This window comes from Schistocerca nitens, chromosome 2 (assembly GCF_023898315.1).
Source record: "Schistocerca nitens isolate TAMUIC-IGC-003100 chromosome 2, iqSchNite1.1, whole genome shotgun sequence".
Lineage (NCBI taxonomy): Eukaryota > Metazoa > Arthropoda > Insecta > Orthoptera > Acrididae > Schistocerca > Schistocerca nitens.
In genome coordinates this window covers 241,626,912-241,647,291 of record NC_064615.1, presented here as the reverse complement: position 1 = coordinate 241,647,291, position 20,380 = coordinate 241,626,912, and the positions used below count along the sequence as shown (strand labels likewise).

Genomic DNA, 20,380 nt, shown 5'->3' with positions numbered 1-20,380 from the left:
CCACAACACATACTTTATCTCACATCACTAAAATGTACCTGATGAACACGGACGTTAATAATAACACCATTTGACAGCAGTTTAACAGCGCCACAGTGGGTCACGCCCATGTAGAACACATTTCAAAAAAAATTTAAAAATAGTTGTAGTCTTCGGAATTGAATAAATTATATATCTATTAAAAGGTAATAGTCTGCAGATTCAGAAAACGCAAAAAAGTAAAAATTGAACTTTTCATGATTTTGAGCCTTTCCGGAGCCCCTTAATTCGAGCTGGGCAGGTCCCAAGTAATCGATCAGTGCTCAAGAATGCTGCAGTTTCCCAGAACTCACCATACAGACTACAGTATTTCACTCGCCTGACCTTACGTGCTCGTTGCGGTTGGTACTATTTCACAACGTTGCGCCCTCATATTTAATCCACGTGACTGAGTAGAGTAGCATACCATTACTACTGTTTTCTAACAGTTCATGAATGTTTCTCCTGCCAGTCTACATTAACTTACATTCACCCAGTTTCAAAGAAAGCTAACATTCATCGCACCAGACAGAAAACCCGTCCAAGTCATCCTGATGCCCCCTAATGTCACTCAAAGACTATTTCCCGTAGACTTTACCGTCATCAGTAAACGTCTCAAAATGGTGCTCCCCCTATCCGCCAGGAGAGGTCGTATCACACTACCATGTGAAACTCACAACGTTGCTTTTGTCATTGATGAACACTCGCCATCCAGGACACAAAGTTCCATTACTTAAAAAGTCTTGGAGCAAGACTCATATTTTAGAATCGCTTCTGCATTCTCGGATCTTTGTTAATAATCTACAGTGCGATAGAACGTCGAACCCTTTCAACCAAATCTGAAACCTGCTTGTTAGCCAGTATCCGTGAGAATGGGGATTTTCTGTAAGAAAAGATTAGGTTGCCCCTAATCCACAACAACAGGAACACTGCAGTGCTCTGTACAATCTCTGACCACAGTCATGCGTATCTGACAGTTTATAACAAGTCAGGGGAAGGCCTCAACCGCGTGTGCACCTCTTACCCCCCAATGCTCATTTCCTGAGGACTGTAAGGTAACGAGGTGACAACATTTTGCAAGTAAACTGCTATCTCGGGTTGTTCTTTGAGCAAACATATCCAGCTGTGGCTCCTGGCACGGAGAGCACGTCTGTACGTCCAGAGAAAGTTGCACCCCTTGACAACACAACACTACTTGCCTCCTTTTATACAACAATGTGTGGCTCTCATAACATCTAATGGTCAAGTCCGCATTAGATACGGCTGCACGAGGTATCATAACTGACGGCATGTGTAGGAAACGTGATCTCTTTCGTTATAATAAATAAATGAACACCGTCTGGCTGCACCATTGACATGCAAATTACAACTACGATGAGGTGCTTTTTTCCTCGAAGGAGTTGTAACAAAACGGGCTCCAACCCCCCACCACCACCCCTCCAAGGATGTGTCGCTCACATCGACACAGGGAAAACAGTGATCAATGCTTACAAAACGCCGCGCGGGATTAGCCGAGCGGTCTCAAGCGCTGCAGTCATGGACTGTGCGGCTGGTCCCGGCAGAGGTTCGAGTCCTCCCTTGGGCATGGGTGTCTGTGTTTCTCCTTAGGATAATTTAGGTTAAGTAGTGTGTAAGCTTAGGTACTGATGACCTTAGCAGTTAAGTCCCATAGGATATCACACACACTTGAACATTTTTTGAGCTTACAAAACTTTACTGACCAAGGAAAGAAAATGTCAGCTTTGAATCACAATTACAGTGTCCCACACGTATGAAAACTTGACAGTGTGGTGATTCCAGATATAAAGTAATACAATTAGGATGTCATAGACAAATACACTCGTATGCAAAATATAATTTTTTTTCATACAGTGTCACAAACAATATGACAGCGTATAACCACTTAAAAGCTCTCTTTGTGCATTTAATACTATTCATATGTAGGTTGATTTTAATAGAACTAGGAATAGCTCGGTATCTACAGACAGTATTATGATATTTCATCAAGAATATTGTATATTCCGTGAAGTTTCGGGATTGCAGCCGGATCATGTTGATTTCCTACCACAATATTTCGGCTCGGAACCGTCCAGCCATCTTCAGGTGAGTTTCCGCCACTGTGGCGGACACTCACCTGAAGATGGGTGGAAGGTTGCCAGCCGAAAATATTGTGGCAAGTAGTCAACATAATCCGGCTGAAATACCGAACCCTGATAGAATACTCAGTACTCCGGGAAACTTGAAGAATCACAAGAATACTGTACATTCAAAAAATATACCAACAACGGAGTAATTTAATGTTTGTGCTTTTGTTATCAATTACGATGTTTACGTGTTATCGATCGAGGCCTTGCTGAAATTTCATCACGTCACGCCTATGTGCAATCTTATCACTTACTATTTAGCGGAACACTCTTCCAATATTTAACGATTGTGCAATTATTACAGCTTATGCGATTGAAATCGCTCTTAAAGTGAGTCCCAGATCTAGCATTACCAGCTCACAGTCCGTGCTAGAACAACATGTTCACGTGATATCCACCCTAGATGCTAATGTCAAAAATACCATCATGAAACAGAATACGGCCAGTGTCCAGATCACCATATTGTTAAGAAACATTTTAACAAAAATGCTTACGACAAATTTTGGTTAGGATTTTTAAGAATTTTTATAAAATGAAAAAAAAAATTACAAATGGTATAAAGGTTTTTATGTATAAATTATGGTTTTTTTTAATGTTGGACCCGATTTTTCAGAGAGTTTTTTATAACTGCAGAATACTGACTTGGCCTATATATTACGATAATAATTTAGGCGTATGTAATGAAACGTCCCCTTTTTACTATTTTACATGAAACGTCCCCTTTTGAACAATTATACAGGACTGTGCTTAAACTGACGCACAATATTTTTTGCGCAACGCAATCTGACTTTCAATAATCTCTACAAGAGAATGGCCCTGACTAACATTAACCTGTACTTTTCACAAATCACTTACCTCACAAAAATCTTGGTTACTCCCACTACTGCAATAAAGCAAGCGCCACTACTGCCAGCTAAATAAAAGATTCAAACTATGGAAGGCACTAACTACTGATAGGCATAGTTAGCAAATGAAAGATATTAATAGAGAACAAACAATGTATTTACCTTGATATCATCATATATATATATGTATAGAGCAGTTCATGACAAATTTCAAAACTCCGACATCTCTCTCCCCACATCCACCACTGCTGGCGGCTCTCCTCCAACTGCGCAACGCTACGCGCTGTTCACAGCCAGCTGCCTAACACTACAATGGTTGAGTATTACAACAATGCAAAGCAGCCACAGACTGCACACAGCACAGCCAGTGATTTTCATACAGAGGTGGCGTTACCAAAAAAAACCAAACAGCCTACTTACAGTAATTATATGGGATAGTAGCCTTAGTGTAATGTACCACCACTGTGCGATCTGATATATATCACTAAGAATGTTTATGCTGGGATCTATTAGTTGTAAAGTAGTGAAGAATGTCAGCACTTGTAATCGGTGCAGCATAATGTGTGTGCATAGCCGTTATTTTAAAACTGACTTGCCGACATACAGTAATAGCTCTCGACATCAACACAGATATACATTACATAGCACGAGTTATTGTACTGAAGGAGAAGACTGTGCAGTGTTGCAAACATAGGTACGTTGTTATTCGATGTATTACAAATCTTGGATAGAATTACGTGTGCTGTTACGTTACTTGCTGTATCCTGCCATTTTCATTCCCATCTTTTGCAGATCCGAAGGTGGCATCAGAGAAATGCCAAAAACCGGTTATCTATATGATTAAGTTATTTCAGCGATCACGGCAGTTACTTTACCACTTCCATTCAAGTGGGACTGAGTACATCCACGGCTGTTTACTAGTAAATGGTGTGCGTCCACTCACCGGCGTGCTCTTGAGCATGTAGCCGACGATGCCGATGCGCCGGCCGCCCCTCTCGATCACCACGGACTTGTTGAACTTGCCGGTGAGTCTCGGCTCCTGCGATATGTCCAGGTTGGCCACCACCATCGGGAAGTTGATGTTGTCCAGGAAGGGCACCAGGCCGGCGATCTTGTCGTCGAACTCGTGGTTGCCCAGCGTCTGTGAGAAAGGGGAAGCGTCTCAGTGAGGAAACAACTACGGCGAGGTCGACAGTCCAGTGGAATACTTAGAGCGCTGCAGCAAAACAAGACGATGGCAGCGGCTCCTACATACATCGTAATGGGATAACAATTGATCAGCTTATTCTCAGAAGGGAAGACCAAGATTTTGTGGTCATGGATTTACTTCAAACTTTGTATGTGTTTAATAGTCCATTGGGAGAAAACAATGTGCATGTTGTAAGGTTTATTATGTAAGCCATTTCGACAAAACCACAAGAGAAGTTTTACACTTTAATGACGTACCTGTGCGTTGCGACCCTGAGCACGACCTTGCACCGGTCATGAGGTTAGCGTTCAAGCTCCATACTCTAGTCATGTTATTTTGTACATATCACATCTGGAAGGTAATATGATGAAAATACACGTGTATCTGCATGAAATTGTATTGAATTTCCAATGTTATTTGGCCATTTATTAATTTCATCAGTTTGGATTGGAACTCGTGAGGCAATACTGACCCTACGACACATCTTAGAAGCTAGATTAAGGAAAGGCAACCCAACGTTTCTAGCATTTGTAGACTTAGAGAAAGCTTTTGACAATGTTGACTGGAATACTTCTTTCAAATTCTGAAGGTGGCAGGGGTAAAGTACAGGGAGCGAAAGGCTATTTACAATTTGTACAGAAACCAGATGGCAGTTATAAGAGTCGAGGGACATGAAAGGGAAGCAGTGGTTAGGAAGGGAGTGAGATAATGTTGTAGTCTATACCCAATGTTATCCAATCTGTAGACTGAGCAAGCAGTGAAGGAAACAAAAGAAAAATTTGGAGTGGGTATTAAAATCCATGGAGAAGAAATAAAAACTTTGAGGTTTGCCGACGACATTGTAATTCTGTCAGAGACAGCGGAGAACCTGGAAGAGCAGTTGAACGGAATGGCCAGTGTCTTGAAAGGAGGATATAAGATGACCATCAACAAAAGCAAAACGAGGATAATGGAATGTAGTCGAATTAAGTCGGGTGATGCTGAGGAAATTAGATTACGAAATGAGACACTTAAATTAGTAAATGAGTTTTGCTATTTGGGGAGCAAAATAACTGATGATGGTCAAAGTAGAGAGGATATAAAATGTAGACTGGCAATGGCAAGAAAAGCGTTTCTGAAGAAGAGAAATTTGTTAACATCGAGTATAGATTTAAATGTCAGGAAGTCGTTTCTGAAAGTATTTGTATGGGGCGTAGCCATGTATGGAAGTGAAACATGGACGATAACTAGTTTGTACAAGAAGAGAATAGAAGCTTTCGAAATGTGGTGCTACAGACGAATGCTGAAGATTAGATGGGTAGATCATATAACTAATGAGGACTTATTGAATAGGATTGGGGAGAAGAGAAGTTTGTGGCACAACTTGACTAGAAGAAGGGATCGGTTGGTATGACATGTTCTGAGGCATTAAGGGAAGCGTACAGAGTAAAATCGTAGAGGGAGACCAAGAGACGAATACACTAAACAGATCCAGAAGGATGTAGGTTGCAGTAGGTACTGGGAAATGAAGCTTGCACAGTATAGAGTAGCATGGAGAGCTGCATCAAACCAGTCTCAGGACTGAAGATCACAACAGCAACAATGCTGTAATAATTGCACATTGGTTATATTAAACACGGGAAGAGTGTTCAGCTAAAGATGATGAGATTGCACATAGGCGTGATGTGACGAAATTTCACCTAGATCTCGAGCGACAATACGTAAACATCGTAATTGAGAAGGCCGTATTCTGCTACATGATGACAGTTTTGACATTAGTCATCTAGGGTGAATATCACATGCACTTCTTTTCTATAGGCAAGTAAAATCTTTATCAAGCGCCTTAAGAGTTGTTCATATCTGACTGACAATGAACGCGAAATTGCTTCCCGTGAAGGCGTTATTAAAATACAGTCAATCGCACATCGCCAATTTTCGGTATCGATGTTTACGAAAGTGACGTGTTGCACCCAAATTATCGGAAGAAAGAGAATTTATTTTCAAAACTGCAGCGAACTTTGTTTTTCCTTAGAATCTCTGAAGACTTCTTGTGCATGCGGAAAAATTGCATTCATTCGATGTAGCAAATGACGTTTTAATTTGCGTTCTTAGTGTCTGTATGACAAGTATCATAATCCAACTTGTAGAGTCGAAATCACATCCGAGGATTAATCGTACGTTATCTTCGTATTCTGGCATCGTGTTATTCTTTATATTACTGAATAAAGTTATTTACACCTTTATTTGTCGATGTTTGACTAGGGCTTTCCAAGCCTGTCCTTGAAATCTGTGTCTGCAGATCGAAGCGTCCAGATGGAAGGCAATTATCGGAAATCGCTAAAGGCATTCATTTTCAGGAAAGCTTCATGGGATTTGTCGTTTACTTGTCGCTAGTTATAAATATATTATTTGGTGTGATAATACGAGAGGTCTAAGGCGCTGCAGTCATGGACTGTGCGGCTGGTCCCGGAGGATGTTTGAGTCCTCCCGCGGGCATGGGTGTGTGTGTTTGTCCTTCGAATAATTTATGTTAAGTAGTATGTAAGCTTAGGGACTGATGACCTTAGCAGTTAAGTCCCATAAGATTTCACACACTTTTTTTGTAATAATAAAAATTAGCAATAACAAGCAAATAACATTGGAAATTCCACAAATGTTCGTTCAGTTACACTTGTGCTTTGATCATATTACCTATCAAATGTAATATGTACGAAATAATATGACTAGCGTTGAGTACGGAGCTTGAACACTAACTGCGTGGCCGCTGCCATCTCGTGCTCAGGACTGCAACGTAACGGTGCATCACTGATGCGTAAAAATTCTCTTGCGATTTTCTCGAAATCGCCTAATTAGTATTCCCTACTGCTTCCACATTGTGTTTCCCTAATCAACTACTAAAAATATACAGAGTTTGATGTAAATCCATGATCCGAACGTCGTGGTCTCCCCTTGTCAATTGTAGACAGGCAGCCCAAAACGGTTCTGTGAGTGACTTTCTTGAGTGACTTTCTGTGGTGAACGGAGCCTCTAGTAGGTCAAATTACCTAATTGCTGAAACTAAATTATTAAATTATGAAGCGAGACTGAGTGTGGAAGTTAAATGAAATGACGGTGTGGCGCCATTGGGCGGAGGACCCCATCTGCGGTTGTTCGGCGGCCTGGTGGATGTCTTTTTGAGGCCACTTCACTTGCGCATCGGTGCTGATGAAATGATGATGAGTGTCGTACAACACCCAGGCTTTGAGCAGATAAAAATTTTGACGCAGCTGAGAATCGAACCCATGACCCCTGTTCCCCGCTCGGGACTCAGCTACTCTGACCATTCAGCTTCTTTTCTTGCTTTCTTTTTTTGCATTTTGTTTGATATTCTGGGCGGACGTCACAAACCATCCGTTCAAGTTGATCGTTGAATCCTTTACTCTGTTTTTTTTTATTTTTATTATTACAGAAGGCGAGCAGCCCGTAAATAAATGTAAATGTCGTGTGACTAGGGCCTCCCGTCACCTGACGGGTAGCCCGTACGCCGGGTGCAATTCTTTCGATTTGACGCGTTTAAATTTGCGCGAGCTGTCGATAGCATATGACAAAGTCCAGACCTTTACAAAGTACATTTTGTATTATATACTGATTGCTCGTGGGACCTGTACGCAGCCGAGCGTTCGCGGAGTGCGGGGGACAAGAGAGCTAGTGTGACGTCACAAATTCGTTGCACGGCCCATATTTCTCGTAGATCACGCCCGCTGCCTGCCACGCCAGGACGAGTCCTACGACAAATTCTGCTGTTAGAATTATACATTAATACCTTCAGCTGCTGACGGACGTTGATATACGGGGTGGTCCGTTGATCGTGACCGGGCCATATATCTCAAGAAATAAGCGTCAAACAAAAAAGCTACAAAGAACTGCGATTTTTTAAATTAAAAAAAAATGGTGGTTCCTATTAAAAAAAAAACGCAGTTGATATCCGTTTGACCTATGGCAGCGCCATCTAGCGGCCCAACCATAGAGCCATCTGGTTTCCCCCTTCAAGCTAGACGAGTTTCGTTCTTTGTAGTTTTTTCGTTTGATGCTTATGTGGTGAGATATTTGGCCCGGTCACTATCAATGGACCTCCCTGTTTATCAACGGCGACAGGTGAAAATGTGTGCCCCGACCAAGACTCGAACCCGGGATTTCCTGCTTACATGGGAGACGCTCTATCCAGCTGAGCCACCGAGGGCACAGAGGGTAGCGCGACTGCTGGGACTAACTCGCGCACGCCTCCCGCTTCGGGGTACACATTTTCACCTGTCTCCGTTGATATATAAAAACGCCCGTCAGCAGCCGAAGGTATTAATATATAATTCTAATTTCACTCTAGAGGGCTGCAGGTCATCAATGATGTCTGTTCTTTCGGACATATAAGTATATAATTCTGCTGTTATCTTGAAACCTCCCGCCGGACCCTCATTCGAGAAAGATATAAACGGTGTCCCCCGTCTCCCCCCGCCCCGCAAAAAAACTTTAGGGACAGATTCCTTACAGCAAAACAAGTAAAAAATGTCCATTAAACAAGGACTCTAAAACCCATACATTAAGAGCTATGATCACTTGTTCAGTGGGAGAGATGTTTCATAGTAGCGAACATGAGCAAGTGCTCGTAGCTCTTAAGGTGTGCATTTTAGACCCTATGATTATTAGAATTTTTTTTCTTCCTCCTACCAAAATATTGAAACCAAATACCTTGCAGTAGAAGAGATCTGTTTTGTAGTATCGTAGGTGAGCAAGAGCTAATACCTGTTAAGGTATGCATGTTAGAGCCCATGTTAACTAGACTTTTTACGTATTTCTGTTTAAGGAACCTGTCGCTAAGATTTCTCGACGTTTTTTTAGACACATTGTACATGTTACTTTGTGGCTGCTGTTACACTCCTCCATGCTTCCAGCAAACGCGTAACATTTGTGCGAGAACCATCGGATGCGTTTGAGAATTGCAACAGTTGAATTTGTTTTTACGTTTGTGTGTCTTCTCATATCAGAGAACAAACCACAAACTAATGTAAACACCAATTTCGCACGTGTCACACTTAGAAAATACTGACTCTACTAAAAATGAGATTTGCGTTGTTTGGGAATATCTGCGTAAAACACACGAAACTGCGTTCTGTGTAAACGCCTGATGAGTAAGTTCTGTTTGGTATTTAAATTTCGTACGTGTCCATGCAAGTAAACCAGAAACCAGGCAGAATAGCTTAAGTGTACAGTCCTACATAGAAGGTTATGTATCGTATTGTTTATTAAAATTCATAACTAGGTGCTATAAAGGCAAAGCACTTGGTACCAGTGGTGATGAGTGTTCTGCAAGTGGGACAACAATCTGATTAAATATTTCCAACTGTCGTTGAAGAGTAGCAATTGTTTCAATAAGTTCTCACTCTGAAAGCTCGTTCCTAAACAATGGTCACAGAGAAACGGTCAGTTTCTGAAACCGACAGTTGCCTATATTCGCTTTCCCAAGGAATTAAAGTTTCATAAGTTGTACCTCTTTAAGCATTTTTATGGTTTTGCTGAAATATATTGTTTAAATGTGTAATAATATTATTTAACTGTGTAAACCATTCTCTTAGAGACATATGCCAAAAGCTTCTAAAATATCCTACAATTTAAAAGTTATAGCACAACAGGCGGAGAGATGTAAAGTGGTAAAATTTACAAGCAGGTCTTCTAATCTGTACCACCAAAATTTTTCTTAACTTTAGCAAGAAAAACAGACATTTAGTATGACGCATTTTTTAAATTTTTACGAAATTAGCAAACAAATTTGAGTCCTCGCTATATGTTCAATATGTAAAATATCAGACTCCTTTTTTCAACATCAGCTATTTTTTCAGGGTTTCAGCTATCACAATATATATTTTTTCGCACACCGCGTATGGAGCCACAAATGACATTCCATTCGAGGAATTTAATCATTTCTTCCTCCGGTCAACTTTGCTAATCTTACATAACCAGTTTGAAACGTACTGCCACTTTTGTTCTTTCAGTTTAAGTTTTGTTGGGCCTACTTCTGTTTTCCTCGGATTCTTTGTCAAAAGTGAAACCTCTTGTAAGGACGATCGTCGTCGAACATGAAATAGGCTTACAGAAACTGAATACTTCTCGCACATATCTTATTTGCAAATGAGACTGTGACAGAATGTCTTAGCTGGACCTGCTCCTAAATTCGTTGTTTCTTCATCTTCACGAAGATTCCAATGATTTCCTTTTTATGATTCACTTTTACCTTGAGGTGCGGCGTTACCTTGACAACACCACACAACGTTGGCCGGGAAGAGGTGAGAACAAGACCTTGTTCATTGTTTTGGGCCTCCCACGTCACAAGATCCCACAACTTGCAATTTCCTTGTGTGTAAAAGACAGAGTCTTTGTCTCAACAATGGCAGCTATTCTTCAAGAGCTGACATATCGAATTGTTGAAGCTGTCGATTCAATAAATAGGGGCCCGCATCTCGTAGTCGTGCGGTAGCGTTCTCGCTTCCCACGCCCGGGTTCCCGGGTTCGATTCCCGGCGGGGTCAGGGATTTTCTCTGCCTCGTGATGGCTGGGTGTTGTGTGCTGTCCTTAGGTTAGTTAGGTTTAAGTAGTTCTAAGTTCTAGGGGACTTATGACCACAGCAGTTGAGTCCCATAGTGCTCAGAGCCATTTTGAACCAATAAATAGGGACCTGTTGATTCGTGTGTGGAATGCCAAAGTACTACCGGTTTGATGTGTCTCGGACAAAGCATGGCGCTCACACTGAATGTATCGTATGGTGTCTGCATGAACACAAAACTTTGAACCTTCCTTTATCCATTTGACACTCGCTATGTGTTTCTACCTTTCACAGTTTGTCTGCAATAAACAACTGAAATCTGTTCTTTCTTTTTGAATCACCCTGTGCATTAGAGTAAGCTCATATAGAGTGCACATTTCACAAAAGCTCGAACATGAGTCAAGCAGTCGCCTTGAAAGTAAGTTGAGTTCAAACTAATATTGCTGAAGAGTGGTTTTGGTTTATGTTCCCCTTTCTCAGTACCTCTACAGCGTAATCTAATCGGCGTGAAGTGCGCAATAATGACGGTTGTAGGTATGCACATAAAATTTTATACCGAAAACCGCACACTGAACTGCTAGTAGATCAATGCCTGCTACCCAGGCTGCAAGGTTACTATACCTGCATCAGAATAAAAAATTAACTGGCAGTACAGCGTGTGAGGAGGGGATACTGTCGTTTCAAGTTACGTGCAAGCGCAATACGACTACGGTAGTTGCAGCAGCTATTCGGTTCTTTACTGAGCACTTTCATACGATCCCCGTTGACGTGAGCTATTGCGAACGATTTGCAGCATATCAACAGTCGTACTACTTTGCTAAGCAGTTGCATAACTTCACACATTCCGTAAAGGAAACTTAAAGGACTAAACAATAAAACGTATAAGCAAAAATCACAAGCATTACGTTTCTTTAAATTCAGTACCGCCATTAGACTGTTGTTTATTTACAGTGTTACATTTACACTTACACAATCATGATTTCGACTTCAATGTGGCATTATCAAGTGTTTCCTGCAAGCTGGTTAGACAATAACAGTGAAATACATAGCAAGTGATATAACCGTATAACAGTCCATATTTGTAATACTTACCTACAAGTGTTATAAATTGCCTAAGATGGCATACTGTCAGATTAAAATATGCTATTAGACACATTGTCTAAGAATCGATATTTCTGGCAGAGCCTACTGCTTTGTTTCATTAATGAGTACACCATCTTGACTGAATGGCCGTTGGCTAAGTGTCAAATTGTCTTGATCAAATAAAGTCCTGTTACAAGCAGGTAACTTTTTTTCTTTTTAGTCTTTGGACTCAATGTCTGGTACGATAGGAAAGGTTAGGGACAATTTATTTTCTTTGGTGGTTCTTACGTCTTTGCAGTACCTGTTTATCTTAGTATATAATGATGTTGCCTGCTCATAAAAATAAACAGTAACAAACCTCTCGATAATATTCGCTGCATCCATAAATATAAAATTCCAGCTAGTCATTGATGTTGTTTAAAGTACATTTCAGTAGGTAAATATACAGCTTTGTACGTGAAATTAACACATGGCCAACTCTAAGTTGTCTATTTTTGCCACAATTCAGAATTAATACAATATAGTGCAGTTACTTATTCTACTCACTCTTTAATTAACCAGTGAGGTTTGAAGCGATATTTATGATGTCCATATCATCAGACATGTAAATCCTTATATATGTATTGGAACATATAACAGTCTTCAGTGAATGATTTATAGTATTATAGACCTTCTGTTTCTTCTCAATTGTTTATTACCTCTCTAAGAAGTAATTATGAGCAATAATGTTACATTTATCTCTGTTGTTAAGAAATAATAATTAACCCACTTGGGGCTTTCATAAGTGGTAGCTGATTTAGTGTTTAACATTACTATGTTATCTTTACGTCATATAAATAAGATGTCACTACTATAACATTTAAATAAGATTTACAGCAGCAAGATTACAGGCACATTTATCAGTACCACGGTGCACTTAAGTTTGTAATTGTATCTCATCAACCATTAACAAATACTAGGACGTCCCCACTTATTTATATTATGTTAAATTTAAATGTGCTGTTTAACATGAAATCATTTGATTATTTTATGTGCGTAAATGTTTTTATGTACATGACATGTTTCACATACATATGTTATTTGCACTTATTCCTAAGTAATCTTCCAACACATATAACAGGATTTACATGCCTGATGATATGTACATCATAAATATCGCTTCAAACCTCACTGGTTAATTAATGAGTGAGTAGAATAAGTAATTGCACTGTACTGTATTAATTTTGAATTGAGTCAAAATTATACAACTTAGAGTTGGCCATGTGTTAATTTACGTACAAAGCTGTATATTTACCTACTAAAATGTACTTTAAACAACATCAATGACTATATGGACTTTTGTATTTACGGATGCAGCGAATATTATCGAGAGGTTTGTTACTGTTTATGTTTATGAGCAGGCAACTTCATTATATACTAAGATAAACAGGTACAGCAAAGATGTAACAACCAGCAAAGAAAATAAATTGTTCCTAAACTTTCCTATCCTACCGGACACTGAGTCCAAAGACTAGAATTTCTTTGATCAAGACAATTTGACACTTAGCCAACTCTCATTCAGTCGAGATGGTGTACTCAATAATGAAACAAAGCAGAAGGCTCTGCTAGAAAAATCGACTCTTAGACAATGTGTCTAATAGTATATTTTAATCCGACAGTATGTCATTTTAGGCAATATCACTTGTTATATATTCGACGAATATATCACTTGTTATATATTTCACTGTTATTGTCTAACCTGCTTTCAGAAAACACTTGGTAATGGCACTTTGAAGCCGAAATCATGACTGTGTAAGTGTAAATGTAACACTGTAAATAAGCAACAGTCTAATGGCGGTACTGACTTTAAATAAATATGTCAGGACTATGGCCCCGCATTATGAAAAAATTATTACAAGAATTACGTTTGTAATTGTCGTCCGCTGCTGACGTAACCGATAATGTTCGCACAAGCGATTGGCTTTTAACAACCTGTTGGCTGTTCGGATGTTTTTTGTTTCCTGCTTTTACAATCGATTGAAACAACCAAACGAACTAGTCTCTGCGGCCGAATCAGCTACATGAACGTTCTTCACTCACTCTCCCCGTTTGAGTGTTTTCACTAAATATGAGACAACCAACGTAGGCATGTCTCTGACGATTACGTCAGTTGTAAGAATGTTCTCACTCAGCCTCCGGGTTTGAGTGGTTTCACTTACGTTCTAGTTCTGCCTTTACGGTTACACATGAACCTTGACTACGATTCCCATCTTTTTTTATGGAAAAATGTATTTTATTGCAAGGAGAGGTAAATAACAGGTGCATTTCTAAAAATGAAGTATTTTCTAAATAATTTACACATTTACTTTCATACGAATTTTTCATACCTCCGACATCAAATAACAACTTTTGGTTGGCTTTAAGAGTTGCCACGTTGTAAATTTGTGTTTAATTAACGAATAATTACTTTTTCAATTTGAATTTATTGAAAAACTGTCATTCCCTTCCCGCTAGTTTGCATCTATCACTTAAAATTCTCTTTCTGTAAATGCTGAGGTGACGTCTGCCGAAAGCACGTGGGATACATTTCTCCTTCGTTTTCGTGACTTAATCACTTGCATTTTGAGCATATCCTGCCACTTTGTCGGGCGGAGTGGCCAAGCGGTTCTAGGCGCTTCAGTCTGGAACCGCGCGACCGCTACAGTCGCAGGTTCGAATCCTGTCTCAGGCATGGCTGTGTGTGATGTCCTTAGGTTAGTTAGGTTTAAGTAGTTCTAAGTTCTAGGGGGCTGATGACTTCAGAAGTTAAGTCCCATAGTGCTCAGAAGCCATTTGAACCATATGAACCTGCCACTTTGTAGGAAGCATTTCTTCGAGAAAAATATTGTCATTCGTTAATTTTCTTTGAGTTTTTTAAATTAATATAGCTTCAGAAAATGAATCCTCGTTGCATTATTTTGATGCCCATTTCTTATCCAGTCATATTTCTTCCTTTCCCTTGACACTGAGCGTTTCATCATCTTGATTTATACTCAAACTTAATTTTTAAGATAAACCGGAAGAAAACTGAACAGAAAACTACTTATTAGCACTAAATAAAAACCAAATACCGGGACAATAATAGCAGTGAATACAAGCGACAACAGAGTACAGTAAACAATATTGATTCGACAACATCAAAACTATCGATTCGGTCTCGTAAACTGACATACGTCCGGGAGAGCGGTGTGCTGACCACATGCCCCTCCATATCCGCAGCGAGTGACACCTGTAGGTTGAGGATGACACAGCGGCCGGCCGGTATCGTTAGGCTTTCATTGCGTGTTCGGGTGGAAAGAGAGATAGATAGATAGAGAGAGAGAGGGGGGGGGGAGAGATATTTTCCTTCGTTAAAAATATGGTTCGAATTGTTGACGTTCCGAATGATTGTAACATTTAAATAGCATTTTCAGTCAATATTCTCACAAAATATCAGTTATTTTTATGTAATTAAAGCTTAAAAACCATTAAATTTCAAAATTTGGTTACATGATCGAAAACGCTCTGTTGCTGTATCAAGCTCTGATGATATCGCAAAATAGGAGAAGCTATGTGAGTGTCACTAATGTTTTTCCGCACTCTTTCTGCAGACAGTTATTTGGTGACAGAAACCCATTTACAACTTTTAAGCATCAATGGAAAGGAATTTTGTGAAGGCTGATGGTGGAAACCTTTCGAAAGTTGATGCGTTTATGGTCTCTCCGTTCTTCAAAAGTAATGTATATTTTTACGTTTCGGAAACAAGAAACGTGAAAAATGTGTTACATGGTGACTGGGACGGAAGTACTGTAACACGGCAAGAAGTGTCAGAATTCGCTTAAAACTGAGGTAATCTGAAAATGGAATATTTTTTCGGACGATGCTGAAAAGGTTTTCCGTAGCAGCTTGTGAAAGCCTGCAAAGTGGCAACTTTTTCATTTAGAACATAAAGCTGATAGTTAATTGCTGTGACTGTTGACAAAGGTACTACTATTTTCTAGATCCTTTTTCTCACTTTTCAAATTTTCTGACACCATAATAAAACTCGTGGGGAACTGTGGAGAATCATCGTATTTGCCTTCAACAGCTTTACACACTAAAATTTTTCTGTTCCCCCAGGTCATTAATTTAAACCACCGGAAGTTTACGTCTATAAATTATGCAGCTGATGCAGCAGGATCTTAAGTATCTGTTCTTCCACTGGGTACTTAACTGGTGCTGATACGCTATGCTTAAACAGGACCAACTTTCATTGTATCGAAATGCCCTGTTCTTATTTTATTTCCTCATAGGTTCCAAGCAAAGTTCAATTTATCTATTTGTAAGAATCATACAACTTTGCAACAGGCTCAGTGGAAACAGTTGGAAGTGGCAAATTACGACTCGCTCGGGAAGAATATCAAATGGTTCAAATGGCTCTAAGCACTATGGGACTTACCATCTGAGGCCATCAGTCCCCTAGGCTTAGACCTACTTAAATCTAACTAACCTAAGGACATCACACAGATCCATGCCCGAGGCAGAATTCGAACCTGCGACCGCAGCAGCAGCGCGGTTCCAGACTGAAACGCCTAGAACCGCTCGGCCACAACGGCCGCCTGGGAAGAATAACATGGTCAGAGATTGTTAAATGGTTTCTCAGATTCTTCAGAATAAGACTACACGGTTACTTAACACCATCCTTCTTGTGATTAATCTCGAACTGAGCAGGTGTGAAATGAAGCTAATAAATGAAAATAGATAATATTAAAATGAATTTAATGCTCTTATGTAACTGTATTACGAATAAAGTAAACTTAAAAAGACAATCGTATTAAACAAAGAAAACAGGAATGATCAGGTGTAAAATTAAGCTAATAAGTGAAAGTAGATAATAATTACGCCACAAGCGCCAACGTGCTCAGATGCAGTGTCTATGTACATCAAAATGACCGCTGTCTCATTTGGAGCTCTACGAGCGAGTTGCAGTCAAAATTTAACCATTTTCTCATTCTTTGGAACACTTAAAAACAATTGTTGAGGAGCTTATACATGTATTTCTAGTATGTGACACTTCACACAATTTGACACCCACTTTTCGAAACGTAAATTCCGAAACAAGACATCACTGCGAATGAGTTTACGAACGTAGTAGAAAAGTGTTATCCGGTGACGTCACAGGCATCACATGATTCAAGTGGAGAGTTCTAGAGGGCTTTCATATTATTTGAATTTCATTTCTTTTTTTTTTAATTCTGAAATTCATGAGGGAAACAAGTAGGTTATGGGTACAAAATGACAAACTTAAAAATTTAAGAGAATTTCCAGAAAAGAGTCAATACCCTAATGAACGTTCCATGAGTCCGGCGAATCCAACTGCTGCTCCCAACGTTCCAAAGCGATGGGAACTTGTTTACATTTTATGGTGTTTGCTGCGCACTGGCTTAACTGTGAAACTGAAGTACCGTTGTATGACTCTGAGATGTACTTCTTCACACGTGTGAAATGCTACACTCGCTACTTTTCACAGGCTGCGAAATGTGTCACAGGTTTCGTGTGCATTGGTGCGGTCTGTAGGTACGTAGCCAGTTACGTAATTTTCAGTACAAAACATTACCTTCCACACAAATAAATGGCTGAGCAACGTTTTAAGGGTTCGATGGAAATGATTTCTAGTATGTGGAGATCATCCCCGTGTTTCAGTAAAATAGAGTGTGAACTGTCGTTAAATTTGGCAATGTACCTTTCTCTTCAGCTAACCCGAAAGGAACTTCTACGCTCGACTTTTTAGCCCCAACTATGGTTACCATACATTCATCACAAGAAAGGACGACAGTGCATATAAAAAAATACGACGTATTTTATCGATAAAAACATGCGGTTTACGACTTAAAAGTGACTTTCTGTGGTTATTTTAAGACTAAATATGTAGTATCTTGACAGTTTATTCATCACTACACTCAGTTATCTCTTTATTGTCTTTTTTACTTTTACGCGACGAATATTCGGAGGATGAAGAACTCTCTCTTAATAGTTTTTTGTTCCCCACCAATTATTCATAAAAGCTCAGGCACTTCAACTGTTTGAAACTCTACTGGATGTACGCAACTCCTTTTAGGCTCACTGATTTAAATCCGTTCCTGTCTTTGGACCATTGTGCGTTTACAAGAGTAAGGACACGTTCCGTGTTAGCATTATGCATCGGTATAGAAAAAGAAGTCTATAATTTTCAACAGTTCAGATTAACAAACAATACATGACTGACTGAAATATGCACACCACACTTCAGTTGCTAGTTGATTTTGTTTCCTTTGATAGTCTTTCAAAAATTTTATAAAATTTCAAAACTGTTCACAGCATAATGTATCATTAACGCTTACATTTGTTTGCCCGTTGAGATATGTGGTACTGTTTTCAACATCCTCCCAAATAGGAATTCTTGAGAGCAGCATCCTCTTGAATGGCCCGAACTGTTGATCTTGGGCCAACCACTTCTGTAGATATTCGACAGCAGAACTACACACAACTGTCATCTCTTTTTGCCAATGCTGTCACTCGCCTGTGAGTGACCTTCTTCCCTTTTATGTTTAAGTGTTGCCTTTATTTTTAAGAGCATATAATTATGTTTGTACCTTCCCTCGAGAGTTTATACAGTAGGTTCTAAAATAGAAATAGATTCAGTTACACAATTTGATTCTTTCTCCCAGTTCAGTATGTTACTGCTGAAAACTGACATCAATGAGTGAACAAATAACAACCTAGCTTCACTTAGTTCATACAGAAAAAGTGTTTTAAAAACCACAGGAACAGCATTGTGAAGAAAAAGGTAAGATTCTTCATCTTTTACATGATTTGTGTTTGCCCATAAGCACATCATTAAACACTGACTTTCTTTTCAGCAAGTTGTATTTATGTTCGTAACTTAATTTGAAGCAAAAGGTACACCACTATCTCCAATAACCAACACAACTTTAACCTCAACCTCTGAGGCTAGCAGAAGCAACGCCAAAGAACATATTGCGGAAGACAGAACATACTGGTTCAATACGGGATAGATAACTTTCTAATAATGTCATCAACGACGTAAAAATAAACTTACCAAAGCAAAGATGCATTTCTTGTCAAAAGTATTACAGTTGATTAAATAGCGCGACAACTGATTTCCGATGTTCGAAACTTGTAATTTTTCCTCTGAGTCCAAAAAAGAGGACATTTTGTAGATTTTTGAGAAATCCGCCCCGACACATTTTCTTTCCTCAAAAGGACGATGAAACACAAATTTAAAAGATGTTGTTTCAGCTAAATGTCTAGAGGCTACTATTATGAACAACTTAAGCTGTAACCATTACATAGAAAATGTTGTGGAGAAAACGAAGACACTTAAGACGGTGCAACCAGTTTCCGAGACTACGGACACTACGCTTGCCCAGCCTCGCAGTACAGGATCCTTACCAGATATGAATCATGGAGGACATCGAAAAAGTTCAAAGAATATATAATACGAAAGAGTAGTAGTCAGATCTTTCCACAAAATTTCAGTCACCATCTTCCGCAGTTCCAATACTCATCACAGCACTAAGTCCAAAAGTCAAACTTTCTTCATTTCCTTCTTAACCATCACTTACTGCATCTGAGCACTGTATCAGGTGGAAACACAACAGTAGCGGTAAATTTAGAACTACTAACCAAAAAACAAAACAAAAAACAAACAAACAAAAAACAAAAAAACTGACTCAATGATGAGAGATGATTCCAGCTTGACTTAGACAGACACATGATCACTTTTGACACAAGTCACTTCATAAAAGAAATATTTACTGTACTGCGAGATTTCGATTGTGAAATATGTACTGTACATCGATACAGATTCCGACACATTACCGTAAGTACGAAACTTTGTATACGTCGCATTGAATAAAATATGAGTAAATAGACGTTCTGAACAGAGAGAAGAAGTATTATGCTACACGCAGCTTTCCAATAGAAAACTAAGCACGTCAGTCAATAGACCATGCTCGGCGTAACTTCCTGGAATAATTCCCGTTCGTACGACATTTTGATACTTTTCCATAGTTCTCCTGACAGTCACCACACTCTTATAACCCAAAATCTATTTATTAATTTTTAAGTATATTTACATTTGGGAGAATGGTCACATCTTCACAGCACTTGGCACGCCGAGGTAGTGACACGCTGCAGAGAGAGGTAGCAACGATAGAATTTAAATTAACAGTTTTTGTAGCTCTTATCTGGTATTGTCGTTCGGTGTTGAAAGTTATAGACGCTTAGGCCATTCTGAAATGTAACTTTTTGTACCAGTCTAGAGGATGCTCGGCTTCATTTTCTTAAATAATATGAAAACTGGTCGATTTTCTGTTGTTGAATAGCTGTATTCTTAGTCATTTCACTTCACAACACAAATTAACATCACCCACCATGCTAACACAACACACACGTAACTTGTAATCCATACTCGCTCTCCCAACTCATACTGAACTAGAACAAAGATTTACCTGTAACAACATGTAGCAAAGGAAACACTATCGGATATGGATCTATTCATGCAAAATCATCT

At 39.4% G+C, this 20,380-nt stretch overlaps 1 protein-coding gene across 1 annotated transcript in view; it reads right to left on the bottom strand.

Moving 5' to 3' along the window:
* LOC126235961 (apyrase-like) overlaps positions 1-20,380 on the bottom strand; it is a 174,276-nt gene that overhangs the window by 79,303 nt on the left and 74,593 nt on the right. Inside the window, exon 2 of the mRNA XM_049944933.1 lies at positions 3,951-4,148. Within this exon, the coding sequence (XP_049800890.1) occupies positions 3,951-4,148 (198 nt within the window). The remainder of the gene's footprint in view (positions 1-3,950; positions 4,149-20,380) is intronic.